General features: G+C 42.2%; 1 protein-coding gene across 3 annotated transcripts in view; it reads left to right on the top strand.

Moving 5' to 3' along the window:
* Nucleotides 1-16,055, top strand: part of Pld5 (phospholipase D family member 5) — a 311,303-nt gene that overhangs the window by 184,386 nt on the left and 110,862 nt on the right. For 2 of the 3 annotated variants that reach the window (XM_021198311.1, XM_021198312.1), the window contains exon 4: nt 14,219-14,330. In XM_021198311.1, coding sequence (XP_021053970.1) covers nt 14,219-14,330 — 112 coding nt within the window. Of the gene's footprint in view, nt 1-14,218; nt 14,331-16,055 lie in introns of those variants that run through there. The other variant, XM_029538767.1, reaches the window with a different exon arrangement.

Genomic DNA, 16,055 nt, shown 5'->3' with positions numbered 1-16,055 from the left:
TCCTCCTCCTCCTCCTCCTCCTCCTCCTTCTCCTTCTTCTTATGGAGTTTTAAGTAGCTTAGGCAGTCCTCAAATCTGCTTTGTGGCCAAGGTTGACCTGACTGTCCGGTCCTCTTGTCTTTACCCTTCATATTATGGAATTGCTGACATAATTGCCATATCTATGCAGTGCTGATATTGGACCCAGTGTCTCCTGAATTCTGGGCAAGCTCTCTACCCACTGAGTCACGTTCCCAGTGCTCTCGTCATCTCTTTTTTAAAAAACCATCTTTTATCTAATGGATAATAGTCAAACATGACAGTTATTTCTAAACTAACAGAGCCTGCAAATTGCTCTAGGGGACGATAAATAGCAGAGAGATGAGCTGGAAGTATAACACAAAGCACCTATTTATTACAGTGTGGCTGTAAGCAAAATATCCGACAGAACTCTACACTCTGGCAGGCAAGCCCAGCCCAGCAGCAGACAGACACAAATAAACACGTCCCTGGGATCCATGTCTCATCTAGATGAGAGGCAAGCTTGTAAGAGTGAATAGTGCCTGTTATCAGCATGAATGATAAAAGTGGACTTTACAAAACTAGTGCCGGCAAACTGACATTCCTTTAAAATGTGTTATGTATTTGACTCCGAAGAACTGCATGTGTGGATGTATGTGTATGCACATATATGTGTGTGATGGTGCACATGTGTATGTGTGCTTGCCTGTGAAAGGAGAGAGGTCAACTTTAGGTACCATTACCGTTCCTTAGAAACGGCACACCTCGTATAAAAAGACAGAGTCTCTGAATGGGTCACCTCAGTGGTGATTGGCTGCACTGCTGAGCCAGTGAACCCAGGGATCTGCCTCCGTCTACTCCTCCCCCACTGGAATTACACTAGCGCTGTGCCAAGCCCAGGTAGTCATGTGAGTCCTGGGAAGTGAGCATGGGTCTTCATGTTTACACCAGAAGCACCCAAAGGATGCGGCTTTGATTCCTACTGTACAACCCTCATTTCACCTTCCCCACATCTCACTAGGGTCATCGGCCTTCGTGCCTGTTTCCTTCTATTCTTTGCACTGTCTCAAGCAAGGCCTAGCTGAAAGCTAGTGGATCCCACAGTGCTATAGCAGCCATACCTTGAAATTAGTGTAAATGCTTGGCTAGGAAAAGGAGATTTCATTTCTCTCTGCCACAATGATGACTTTTTCTAACACGATATTGAAATTTACAGGACATTTTGATTGCTAATTTATGAGATAAAAAGATGGGATTTTTTTTTATGAAATCAAGATGTTTTGGGAAAAGCCAAGAAATGTGGCTGCTGGGGGCTGATCAGTGGAGCGACCTGATCCATGCAGAGAGAGTACCCGTTCTTTCTGACTTCAGTGAGGTACCAAATGAAATAATTAATGAGCTGAAACAATGGAATGTTGAAGAGCTGCATTTATGTGAAATCAATTAGATGCTGGCCTCCCAGAGAGCTCCCAACTGGCAGGATTGCCAACTGATGATACATTAAAGTGTTTGATTTGGGAAAATTTGGATAGTTTTTAAATTGCACAGGATTTGGCAGAGTTAATGAGGAGGGAGAGAACGCAATGATCCAGAAGGTTGTTTGCAAAGTACAGCTCGGGTCCTCTCTCCACACGTTAGGTGATTAGCAGATTTTAGAAAGCCTGTAGGATTTCCCTACTTAGCAGCTGTGTGACCTCAACCAGGATTCAGGACTGTCTGTGCCTCCATTTTCTCAGCATCAAAGCCAGGGTGGCAGCAGATGCTGTAGACTAAGTTAAAGCCTGTGTATGTGCTTATTGCTACCATACATGTCATCATGTATATCCGCTCCTCTGTGCGTATACCTCAGCTCACATTCCAGTCAGTTTAACACGGTTCACCAGTAATGAGCTTCACTGTGACAGAAACTTGGTGATTACCCGTTTTTAAAAAAGGCAATTTTTTTTTCAAAGATGAGGATTAGATAAACTGTCATAATGAGTTTGTGTCAATTCTGACATTCATTTGTATTATAATTACTTTTTCATATTAGTCCATACCTTTGTTCCCTATCTCCACCTCAATTCTCCATCATCAGTGGCTCTCTAGGTTCCTTTCCCTTCCATCTCTGTCCCTCCCTCAGTGGTCCTTGTTCCTTGTGATGTCTCTTCACCCCTCCCACCCATGGTCAGGATCCACTTTGTAATAAAATACTATTTCTAGGGCCCAGATGAATCCTATTTTTCAGTGGTATTAGAGGTTATTTATTAAATATCTCTTATATTTAAGGTTTTCTTGACTGGCACACATTTGTCCATATTTAGGAGATATGGTATGATATATGGATTCATATATATATATATATATATATATGAGCTAATGATTAGCTCAGAGAAACTAGCATATGCATTTCTTCTGTCATTTCTTGAAGGCAAATATTTCCAATTTTTTCTAGCTATATTGAGGTATATAAGTCATTAGTGTCAATTACATTTACCCCGTGAGACACAGAATCATAGAACATATTCCTCTTGCCAAACAATGGGATCATACCTCTTGGTTCCATGAGTCCCTTTCACCCCTACTCCACTAACCCTATTCTCTCTCAACTCTCTGGTAACCACTGTTAGTAGTCCATGAGTTTTGCTGTATAGATTCCGCTCATGAGGGAAACTGTCAGTGGCCTATTTCCATGCCTAACTTGTTTCACTAAATACAGTGCCCTGCAGGTCTATCTACATTGTCATGGTGACAAACTCTCAAGTACTGGGGACCATTGTGAAGTAGTGGAAACCTGGAGATGTAGGGGTCTTGTGGAAAGTCCTTAGGCCAGTGAGGGTATGCCATCAGCTCTCAAAGAGGATTGTGGGATGCTAATTTTATTTTCCTCTTCTTCATATTCATGCCCCTGTGGTGAGTGGCTTCTTCAGACATGGCTCCCACTCTGAGGTGCTGCTTCATCTGAAGCCCAAAGTTGTGGAGCCATTGTTCACAGAAGCTCCAAAAGTAAAAGCCACATAAATAAGTAAATCCATGTTTGCCATTATATTCTGTTTTAATATGAAAAAATTACTAATATAACCACAGTCTTTTCACTATGGTATATGCCACTGACTACAGGGACCCATGGGGGACCTCCAACATACCACAGCTATAGGGTTTGGCATTTGATGTATTTTATATACTTAGTGGTTTAATAGCTGTGGCCACTTTGAACAAGTGCCATAACTCCTATGATTCTTATTTCCTTGTCTAGAAAATATATAGGATGATGTCTGCCTCATATTGCTTTGTGCAATGATGAAACAGGACTCAAAAAGGGACTGCTTCTGTTTTCCACATGCAGGTCCCTAAATATAGTGGACACCCAGCTCTGAATTGTTGTAAACATGGATTTTCACTGTCCTTCAATCTTTTTTTTTTTTTTTTTTGGTTTTTCGAGACAGGGTTTCTCTGTATAGCCCTGGCTATCCTGAAACTCACTCTGTAGACCAGGCTGACCTCGAACTCAGAAATCCACCTGCCTCTGCCTCCCAAGTGCTGGGATTAAAGGCGTGTGCCACCACGCCCAGCCCTGTCCTTTAGTCTTAAGTAAAGAAAGGAGAAGGACAAATGTGCTTTGTCCTCTGTAGATCCTCAGTTCCCACCCCTGATGCGATGGTTTATAACCATGACTGCCTAGAATAACCTGGGGGCTTCAAAAATAGATGGATGTGCCCCTCCACCCTCCCAGGATACTTTTACATTATAACATTTGGAAAGAGGCCAAGCTTAGAAACAACTAGAGGCGTCCGCTGGGCAGCCAAGAATGAGAATGCCTGATGGAAAATGTGCCAGTCTAATAAACATAGTTTGAATTTCATGGTTTAAGACAGCTCCAGGTTGCTCTCTTCCCCAGCTGGCTTGTCAGCCTGATTTTTGCCCACTTCAATATAATCCTATATCTCACCATTATTCTCTCTGGAATCAGACAACAGTGTATGTTTGAAAAACTCATGGATTCCTGGACTGTGAAGCCTGGGGTGGTATTTATCCCTGGGTCTTGATTGTCTAGCATGTAACCAGGAGGAGCAGGGAGCTGTGGGTTGGCGTCAAACCATAAATGACTCCTGAGAGCTACCTGTCATCTCCAGACCGAACATAACAGACTTCCTGGCGCAGTGTCAGCATGAGCCAGCAGAGCCTAAGAGAAAAGGTGTCCCTCGTCAAAATCATGCCTTTCCCCCAGCTCTGCACACAGCAAATGCTTACTTACATCGGCATTCTCCAGTTTTTAAAATGGGACAACAAACCGTTTTCAACGTGCCTTCATTGAGCAGAACGTTTGGGGGGGGGGGGTGTCCTCTTTGCTGGAAATACAAGCTTGAAATACAGCAAGGGAGACACCACCCCTGACCCCAAAAACCTGTGAACACTCAGAAAGGGAATACAGCCATGCAAGGAGCTGCAAGGGAATGTACCCCGAAAGGAGAATGTACCCCGAAAGGCCTGCCTCTGCCTCTGCCTCTGTCCTTTGGGGCTCAGCAGCTCTCCGGCTCCCGTGGATTCTGTCCTCCCCTAGTCTGTCCTCCCTCAGTACTTTCTGCTGCTTCTGCATGCTCCTCTCTCCCAATCTGTTGACAAATTATGATTATGCCCCTGCTTGCATTCCAGTATACTTTCAAGGGAGATCATTATTCTGATGCAAATGCATAAATAACATTCTTGGCAGGTCTTTAACCTGTGTAATTTCTCCCAAAGCCAGCAATATAGGTGTCAATAAATCACAGCTCCAAAGGCATGATTCTTCATTCTCTGGATCAAGTGAGGACTAGGCTTGTCCTAGCTGGGTCTTTGGGGCTTTGTTTGTTTGCTTGTTTGTTTTCGCTTTTCTCCCTCTATGCATTCCCTATCTTTCAGCTCACTCCCCCCCCCTTCTCTGCTGTTGTTTTATTTGTCATTTTTGGCTTGGTGTGTTGAGTTATGACAAGGTCTTACTAAATATGTGTAGGTGACCTCAAATTTGCTGCAATTCCCCTGTCTCTACCAACTGAGTGCAAGGCTTATGGCTGCACACCAGCATCAGTGGCTTAGTGCTTTACTTTAAAGGACAATTGGATATTTTCTCATTATATGGCAGTAGCCTCTTGCTATAAATATCTGAAAAACTGCAGTTTTTAAAAAAAGGCAAATCATCTCTCTGTGGCTATTAAAAAGGGTTGGACAGTTGATAGTCCATGCATAATTTATACACACAAATGGGTACACAAACACACACATAGCTATACACACTCATGTGCACACACACTTGCTCACCACACACACACACACACACACACACACACACACACACACACGGATTCATTACACAGGATGCAGCTGCTCCTCTGGCACCACAACTCACCCTGCATGGATTCCCTGGAGAAATTTTAATTCTTTGGGGTCTATTATTTAGGGGCCCTGATGCACCTGCTCCTGTTTTATATCATGCATTGCTTCTATTAAGAGTCTTTATTTAGCAAATGCATTAAATATTAATGCAGAAAATATTATGCCCCACTCATTCCTTTTTCCCTCTATCTTCTTTTACAGTATTCAGAGAGTTGATTTTTTTTTTTCTTGTATTTGGTTAGTGTCTTTCCTTAAAGCTGTTCCTCATATGGGGTATGCAGGCAGGACAGTTGCTAAGTCTCTAAATATCTACAAATTTTTCTCTGCTTCATCCCCACATGTGAAGTCTTGTATGGGTACAGGATTCTTGGCTATGATCTGCCCACTGGGTAGAACTTAGTGCTATGGTGGCTGGCTCCCTGCCAGTCACATATGAATTTCTTTCTGAGTCACTCCATCCCTTCCTTTGACCAGAGACATGTAAGAATTTCAATCTTTAATGTCCAGTTGCTTTACAAAAGAATCTAGGTCTTTCTCTACTAGAAAATGTGCCTCTGCTTCAGGTGTAGTCTCAGCTTTTTTCTTTCTTTCTTTCTTTCTTTCTTTCTTTCTTTCTTTCTTTCTTTCTTTTTTTTTTCTTTCTTTCTGTTTGTTTTTTAGATTTATATCATTCCTGAGTTGGACAGATTTTTTTCTTCCAATGCATTGATTATCTGAATATTCCCTGTGCTTAGGAGATTATCCTCCTCCTATTTGTGTGTACATATGTAAATATTATAAATATACGTGTATTCATGTACATGTATATATGCATGCACACAGGTGCTTTAAAACACTTCAAAATTTGGTCTTCAGGCTGTGTCTCAGTTATGATTTCTATGGCTGTGAAGAGACACCATGACCAAAGCAACTCTTATAAAGGCAAACATTTAATTGGGCGTGGCAGGAAACATGGCAGTGTGCAGACAGACATGATGCTGGAGAAGGAGCTGAGAGTTCTACATCTTGACCAAAGACAGCCAGACGGAGACTGTCTTCTGCAGGGAGCCAGGTGCAGGCTTTGGATCACACTGGCCAGATTTGAGCATACATGTGAGACCTCAAAGTCTCGCCTCCACAGTGACACACTTCCTCTAACAAGGCTACCTATCCTTGAATAAGGCCACACCTCCCAAAGGCCAAGCATATTCAAATCACCACAGGCTGCTAGCTTGAACCTGAAGCATGGTTGTAGTGTGCATTAATTATCTGTCTACATTCATGCTGAAGTCCTACATTCCATCCCAACCACCCCTCTCCATCTTGGAGAATTCACGTGTAGTTGGATCTTGGCTTCTGGCTTCTGTATCATCAGGTGCCCACTGTGTTTGTGTTAAGCCATCTTTCCATCCTTCTGGAGAAGAACCTAAGACAGTCAATTTATAAAGACCAAAAAATTATTTCAACTCACACTGTTGCACAGTGTGGGCCATGATCAGGTGGCTCTACTGTTAAGAAGCTTAAGGCAGATCAATAGGACTCAGCTGTTGGATGGGCAGTTGAAACAGAAAGGGGAGAGAGTGTCTCCTACTCCCTTCGAGGGAGATCACCAAGATCTGAAGATCTCTCACTAGGCCCCACCTCCTCATGTCTCCCTCTCCTCCCAGTGATGCCAACTAGACCTCGACAATAATACATGTGATTCTGGAGGACACTCAAGACTCCAGCTATGGCACTGCTCAAACATTCATACCTTTTGTGTTGGATCCATTTAAATGTATGGGTGCTTCTCTCTATCAGAGTGCTGATGGCTTTTGTCTTTCATGTGGTGAATGGTAAAGGCTGGAAGGTTTTCCTGGGCAAGTAGAAATTCCCACTGGGATTCCCTCTTCTCAGCCCCAGGCCTGGGAATGCTGCCTCAGTGCCTGCCTTGCTTCTTGTTGAACAAACATCTCTGGGTCATTCAAGTGGAATAAAGACACTCCTCAGGTTCCTTTGCTCCCCAGACTTTAACTCTGCTGCTGTGGGATTTTTTTTTTTCTGAGAAATGCTGTCTAAAGAATCAACCTTTCACCCACCCAACCTATAATCAAGTTAATAATGTACTTTGAGATTATTTACAGCTATGTACTCATTCTGCTTAAATATTCTGTAGACAACCGGTTCATAGTTAACTGTCTTCTAAGAAAGACATTGTAATCAGTCCTACTCTACTGTGAGCTTCCAATGTCATTAACTCCTCCAAGCTCAGCAGAATGCACAGCCTTGGTCGTATCACATTGCTTGCTTTTCCCTTGTGACCCATTCCCACCCCTGACTCAGAACATTGAATGTATATATGAGTGAGATATGGTGAGCGCATCTAAAAAACACTCACTGTAAGTAACGAGGCATTGAAAGAGCCTCCTACACACAAAATACATTGGAAGCAACATTATAGTGTGTGATAAGACCAGAGTGTGGCTTTGTGTGCTGTCCTCACTCAGACAGGAAAAATAACACACACACACACACACACACACACACTCCCTTGAGACACTTGTAAAAGGAGGACAGTGATAAAAGTTCCTTATTGGTTTTGTTATCACATTTCCTGTGCTGTTGTTCATTGTATAAAGAGGATGGCTTTCTTTCTGGACTGCTTTTACTTCACGTTTTCTTAGACAAGACTCTTTGATCAGAACAGACCAAAACACTGTGAAATAAGTCAGACCCACTCTAAGGCAAACAGCACCAAGAGTAAGTCTTTCTTCTTTCATGCTGCATCTCCACATGTTAGTCATAGGTTGGCCCCCTAGCCTGAACTGCTTGGCTTAAGAGACTCAAATAAACTCTAGCTCAGGAAAAGGGATCCAAAAACTTGGGAGTAACCTCTTTCCCAACAAAATGGCTCTGTAGGCAGAGCTCCAGGACTGAGACCAGCCAGAGCTCCTAGGCCTGCCTTGCCACCAGCAAGCTGAGTAACATCAGCTCTCCCCAGTGTTCTGTTTCTTTGTCTTTGTCGTTCGTTGTTGGTTTGTTTGTTTGTTGCTTTTGTTCTCTTTTGTCCTTATTTACAAAAAGATACTGGTAACCCTCTAGAGTATCCTCTATCTATGAAATTCTCATTTAGTTATCAAATCTTAGCATCTTGATTCTATACCATACTTCATGATGAAGGGATAAAACTCAGTGGCTTGCCCAAGTATTCCGTGGAGCCCCTGAGTTCTATAAAGAAGAATACAGAAAGGGTCCAGGAAATGTTAAGCTTAAGATTTTTAGGGCCAAGGGAAAAGCTCTGTTGGTAAAGCAGTTTCCTTGTAAGCATGAAAGCATGAGAACTGTCTTAGAGTTTTATTGCTGTGAAGAGACACCATGACATGGTAACTCTTATAAAAGAAAGCATCTCATTAGCGCTGGCTTACAGTTTCAGAAGTTAGTCCATTATCATCATGGCGGAAAGCATGGCATGTGCAGGCAGACATGGTGTTGGAGAAGGAGCTAAGAGTTCTACATCTGGATCCTCAGGCAGCAGGAGAGACCTTGTGCCACACTGAGCATCGCTTGAGCATAGGAGACCTGAAAGCCCGCCCCCATAGTGACATACTTCCTCCAACAAGGCCACACCTATCCCAACAAGGCCACACCTGCTAATAGTGCCTCCTCTTCCTATGGGCCAATCACTCAAACACATGAGTCTATGGTGGCCATTGAAACCACCACAAGAATGCAAGTTTGATTCCCAAAACCCACATACGAAGCTGGACATGGTAGCACATGCTTGTAATACCAGCACTGGTAAGATGGAGTTACATTACTAGTGTCCTGAAGCATGCTGACCAGCTAGCCTTATATACTTCCGAAAGTTCCAGTCCAATGAGCAACCCTTTAAACAAAAGTTTGAAGACACCTAAGAAGCGACACCCGAGGTTGTCCTCTGAAGGCCACACACACGCATGTGTGTACATATACACAATCATGAACACTCACATATACATGCACACATGAAATAAAAAAAAAAAACATTTTACGTGAGCAGAATGTTTGATTGTAAGGCAAGTTTGAGAACCAACCCCATGAGCTACACACTTCCCTACAATGCGTTGTACCAAGTTCCTTGTTCACGGTTCTGAGCATGACTTCTCTGCTGTGCTGAGGATCTCTGCTTTTTCCTTTCATGTTATATTTGAGCATTTCATTCTCTGTTCCGGTTGGTTTGAGATAAGAGACATAAGAATAATTTATAAACCCCACTCACCAGTCATCCAAAGGTACCAGAATCAGAATATGGTGCCTTGCCTAATAGCAAGTCAGAGCCAGCAGGTGCAGGCAAAGGTCCTTTTACCTCTGCCTAGAGTACAGTGCATTTTTCGTGAAGGATAATTTCATTTTTAAAGGAAAAGTCCTTCCATATAGCACTGGCAAAAGAGCGAGCCCTGAAGACAACCCTATGATCTGAGAGACTCATCTCCTCCAGGCATAGCAAGGCGACCCAACCTGACCACGCACTTCCTCTGATCATTTCGCCCTAAATGTCTTCCCTGTCTAAGGGCTCCAGCATCATTTCCACTCTCTGTGTTAAGATGTATAAAGGCCTTACTCATCCGGCCACATCAAGTCCCCTTTCTTTCTGGAGAATCTGTCTTAGTTACTTTTCTGTTGGCTGTGATAAAATACCCCAACAAAACTAAATTAAGAAAGGGTTCATTTTGGTTCATAGCTCCAGGATATGGTACATGATGACAGAGATGTCACAGTGGCAGGAAACTGAGCCAGCTGGTCATATATAATGTGGTTGGTAATATCCATATCAGGAAGCAGAGAAAGGTGAATGCTAATATTCAGCTCACTTTTCTCCCTTTTGTTAATCCCAGGACCCCAATTCCCAGAATGGTACCACCCACAGTTAAGGTGGATTTTCCCACCTCAATTAACCTATTCTAAGTAATCTCTCGAAGGTTTGTATCCTGAGTGCTTCTAGATACTGTGAGATTAACAATCAATATTCACCATTATAGGATCCCATATTTATGTGTTGATACATGAACATAATTTAAAAGTTAATCTTACATTCATGTTTGGTTCATGAGTCTAGCCGGTAGCTAGTGGTTTTGAGCAGAAAAGATAAGATTTTTAATTGTTTGTATTTAAAAGACAAGATGTTTTTGTTATTTCTTTCTCTTTTTTTAGCAAGTGAATTCAACACAGAGAACTTTGCTGGAGACCTATACCCAGCACAGTGTACTTTGAAAGTGTGGACTAGAAAGATGGTTAAGAGTATGTGCTCCTCTGGCAGAAGACCCAAGTTTGATTTCAGGACCCAAGTAAAGTAGCTTTCAACCACCTAAAATTCCAGTTCTAAGGATTCTATAGCCTCTTCTGGTCTCATTCAGCACCTTCATTCATGTTCAGATACACATTCATAAGCATATTTAAGTCTTTAAAAATTCTACATTCTGAGGTTGGGAAGATGGCTCAGGTCATGAACTGCTTGATGTGCAAACATGAAGACTAGAATTTAATTCCTAGAAGTCATACAAAACAAAAAACAAAAACAAACTAACAAAACATAAAAACAAAGATAAAACAGACATGGTGGCATGAGCTTGTACTCCCAGCACTTGGCAGACAGAAATAGGTGGATCCCCAGGGCTCACTGGCTAGCCTGCCTAGCTCTGTCTCAAAAACAACTCAAAAAACAAGGTAAATGGTAGCTGAGGAATTGTAGAGGAATTTTCATCCAGCAACATGGCTGCTCTGACAAGGCATCATATCCAAAGTTATGATCCAAATGGAATTCAGACATATCCTGGACTATAATATGATCTCATTGGAATACAGACATACTCTTAGTATACATGTTTAATCCCTAACAATGAAGGAAATGGTTAGTTTTTAGAAGAAAGCAGCCATGTTTGAAAGTGATATCTAGTTGAGGAGCAGACAAAGTGATGAGTCAGAGAAAGATTTGACAGAATGAGTCAGAGATAGGATACACCCAAGTCTCAGGAGAACTTCAAAGCATCAAGAGATAAAAAGGTGATAGATAAGGTGTGTGGTGAGTGTGTATGGCAGTTATACTGGGACAATTGAACAAAGACTGGTAGCAGAGAGAACAAGCTAGACACAGATGAAGACAGAATGAGCCAGAAGATTAGAACATATTGCCAAAGTTAGTATGAGGCCAATCAGAGCAATTCAGTGAGAAGCTGAGAGAAGGCTGATTAAATCAGTCATCTTGGAAAATAAGATTATATGGAGGGTAGAATCTTCCAGGCCTAGTCCTGGGATAGTTAGAACAGACAAAGAAATGCTCTGAGCTCAGCCCAAGCAATCAATGTATTTGCACAGGTCATGTATGGCTGGCTTTTATCTCATCCCTTCATCTAAGGAAATAAAAGAAACATTTAAAAGAAATGGCATCCCAAACTAACCTTGAGTTTCCATATACACACCCAGAGAGCAGATGTAGCCCTCATCATATACGTACATATACTCTACATATACACATATGGACACACATACATACACATGCACACACACAAAGTTGACACATTTTAATTGTTAAAACAAAAATGTTGGAACAGGAACATAACATGTCTAAAACAGAAGTTTTAATAGAAGTTCCAATCAGGTACATATATAGGAGCTCAAGCTTATCATAGTGAATGTTATGGCAAAACTGTTCAGATTCCCTAGCATGAGAAACTGCCACATACTAAAGGGGGAAAGCAACTTCATTAAATGGCAGCCTTCCTGTGTCTGTAGGTGTCAGTGTTTCTATTTTCAATCACGTATACCAGTCTGGTCTTTGTTTTAAATTACACAAAAGAATGCAAGGGGAGTAAGATCAAGGTATAGGGCTGTGAATGAAGACAGTACAGGTGGCAACTTATATTTTATTTGTTCTAAATATTATTTGTTAACTAAAATTTAAAAAATAAAGGAAGTTAAGAAAAAATACTTGCCCACTATCTACGGGATATTGCCAAGCACGAAAATTAGTGTGTGTGTGTGTGTGTGTGTGTGTGTGTGTGTGTGTGTGTGTGTGTGAAAGGAAACTGCAACCAACTTGTGTGAATAAATGTTGACCAGGCTGAGGGGTGGGATAGCAATCTGCCCCATGCAGACAGAACCTAACCTTCATCACTATGGGGCAGGCATAGCCTAGGGCCAAAGTTGACAAAGAAGAGTTGCTGATATAGAACAGAAAAAGCCATAGGCCTTGCAATGTGGGTTCAGCCTCATGTATTGTGTATAAAGCCTCTTCTTGCCTATGCCCTCACTTAAAGTTCACACTCTAAGGGGAATGGAGGGGGGGGCTCAGTGATTAAGACCACTTGGTGCTTGGCCAGGGGACGCATGTTCAGTTCCCAGCACACATGTCCCACAGCCACCTGGAGTTCCAGCTCCAGGGCATCTGGTATCCGTGCCTGGACTCCACCAACCCCCCTGCATACATGGGACACATTGGCTCACACTCACACAGACATACACAAAGAAACACACACACACATACACACACACACACACACTAAATTATAAGGGGGGGAAAGCCTCACATACCAAGACAGCAAACAAGCAGCCAGGGGTCGCCCTCCCTAACTTTCTCATTAGGCCTTTACTAAAAGGTGTTTGAATCTGTTAATTACACCCCTATACATACGCTGTTTGTTAAGGGTGAAGTTACCCTAGGCTCTGGGATACTGAGAACTTTGAGGGTCTGGGGTAAGTGTCACGTAGGCAACCTTAACCTCCACTAACAGGCTGTATGGCAGAGGTATATGGAACTTTGGCTGCTGGCCAGATCTGGGCTATAGCACACTGCTGAGTGACTGTGCCAGATACCTTTTTCTGCTGTCAGCTGTCACACCAGCTCCTTGGAGTATTGGACTTTTAATCTTTGATCTTTCTCCTCCACCAGGAGGTTTTTCAGGAATCACCGCTTGGATCCTCATTTGTATCCTCATTTGCATGCTTGTTTGCATGCTCATTTGCATGCTCATTTGCATCTTCATTTGCTTCATCAACTCCTCCCAGTCACCAAATCCTTTATAAATAATCATTACCAACCACAGATTTTTATCAAGATAAGCTTAATGGTGCACTTGGGGCCCATTAAGACGTAAGCCTTATTATCTGGCTGGCTCTTCTGAAGGTGTCTGTGTTTGAGGTCCATACAAACAAACGTGGAAAGTCAGTAACAGTAGACCACTTCCTTTTTAAGATAAGAACTATCTATCTAAACATAGAGGGGAAACAAATACTATAATATTGCAGTCTTGGTCCTGGAGATAAAATCAGACCTGAGTTTGTCATCACTCAGTCTACCCAAAATAAATCTTATCAAGATTACATGCTTGTAAGCCTGCGTTTTACATTTCTATTTATTTTTATACAGAACATTTGTTCTGTTCTCTGAAACAGGTTTTAAACGAGATGAAGTAAATTGTAAATGCCCACGGTAGTTTCAAGGCTTTCTGTTGACATTATAGAAACCTTTCAAAGTTAAGTATAGTCTGTATGTACAAAGGAAGAAGCCAGAGATCTGTAAGATTACAAAGCACAATTTGTAAATGAGAAGAACACTTGGTCTTCCCTGCCAAATGCAATGACTGAATATATTTCACTGTCTCTTTAAAAGCAAAAGGGAAGTAAATTTGCATTGTGTTATCAAAATTATTGCACATTGCTGGATTGCACAGGGCTCGAAAACAGAGTGCCTTCTACGTTTGTGTTTCTATTCTAGTCGTGAGACCCAGGGAATTTCACACATCTGTGAATATCTGTCATGGAAGCACTTGCCTTTTACAAACTGAATACATAAAGTTTAAAAAGCTTATTTATACCAACTCCAAATGGCAAACATTTAGGTTTCTCTCTTCCTTTGTCTCTGAATATTTTTTCCCAGGGTCAACGTCTCTTTGAGAAATTGCTCCAGCTGACGTCGCAAAATATCGAAGTCAAACTGGTGAGCGACGTGACTGCAGATTCAAAGGTATTAGAAGCCTTGAAGTTAAAGGGTAAGGCCAAGGTTGATGCTACTTTACCATGGACATTCTGTGACAATTCCTTGAATTTCGCGTGAAAATGATGTCATTATATGTTCCTTAGTTCTCCTTTGGCAAACAAACAAAAGCAACAATTAAAAACTAACAGCCCGATTAAAGCTCCTTGAAGGAACTAATTAACCAGTGCTAGTGGATTTATAAAGCAGGGTTTTGTATATTAGTTTATAAGAAATAATCCACTATCCATTAAATGATATTTAGTTACCAAAGCAGTCCTTCGACACACATCAATAATTTGATCTGAAGAAAAAGAAGGAAAGAGCCACTTCCAGGGAATCAAGTGCTAGGTTCCCATTTCTCTCTCCCCCAGTCCAGTGGAAATCCTCTGTGTGTTATGCAGTCTTCACACTGCAGTTGGGTCTGGACCTTTGAAGCTCATGGTTTCTGACTTCAGGACAATCCCACAGAAAACACCACTCACCCTGCACACTCTCTGCAGTGTGCCCCGACTTTGGCCACATTGAGCTTCATCCTGGAATCTTTTCCTGGAATCTTCTCTAGCTGGACTCTCAATTCCAAATATTTTTAAATATTTTGTTTTTAAAAAAATCATTTATTCAGCATTTCCTATGCAAACTGCTAATCTGTGGGAAAGATTGACACGTGAAAACCAGTAAGCACGCACAGGCTGCAGGAAGATAAGCAGGCACTAGCCACTGTGAGCCTTCATGGTTTGCCTGGTGGCAGAGGACCTCGGGTGACTGCTGTTTGGACATAGTGCGCATGCTTTTTTGTTGCTGTCCCTACATCCTGACATGATAACAGCTTCTAAACCTAGGACAGATCGACACAAGTAAGTGAGCCCAAGTAGCATCAGACGCGTTGAAACAGGGAGATAAAAATACCCATCACTTACTTGTGACGGATAGACTCATCATCCTTGTATAGTCTGCCTTACATTGCTGTCACAAAGTATCCAAAGCTAACTTAGTAAGGACATGTTTTACTTTGACAGATCACTGTTTTGTCATTGAGTCTTTTGTCGCTTGTCCCTGTTGCTCCGGCCTTTGGTAGAGTTCAGAGTGGGAGGGAGCTCGTGGTAGAGGAGACTGTGCAGCTTGAGGCAGCTACAAAGCACATCAGAACAACAGAGAGGAACCAAGGTGCTGATCTCCCCTTCAAGGGAACTACTTCAGGATGTAGCTACCTTCCTCTAGGTCTTTAGGCCACCACCTTTCCGTATAGCACCCCAGGCTGAAGACCAAGCCTTTCTGACATGAGGCTTTGAGGAACATTTAGCACAAAACCTATCCCATGTTACTATGGCCTACGTTATCATCTTGTTTCATCTCATTTTGGTCTTTTTAGATAGAACCTCACTATATAACCCTGGCTGTCCTAGGACTCACTATGTAGGCCAGGATAACCTCAAATTTGTCATGCTCCTGCCTCTGTTTCCAGAGTGCTGAGATTCCAGATATGAGCAAGTACACCTACACTTGTTTAGGTTGTTTTTTTTTTTTTTCATGTGTAGAGAAGTCTAAATATGTACAAGATATTGCTGAATCTCAAACTTTTCAATTATCCTTTTTTTCAACCAACTATACTGTTTTAAAACTAGTCAAAGCCGGGTGTGGTAGCGCATGCCTTTAATCCCAGCACTTGGGAGGCAGAGGCAGGCGGATTTCTGAGTTCAAGGCCAGCCTGGTCTACAGAGTGAGTTCCAGGACAGCCAGG

The sequence above is a fragment of the Mus pahari genome, chromosome 5 (genome assembly GCF_900095145.1).
Source record: "Mus pahari chromosome 5, PAHARI_EIJ_v1.1, whole genome shotgun sequence".
In the NCBI taxonomy this organism is placed as follows: domain Eukaryota; kingdom Metazoa; phylum Chordata; class Mammalia; order Rodentia; family Muridae; genus Mus; species Mus pahari.
This window is presented reverse-complemented; position numbering and strand designations above follow the sequence as displayed.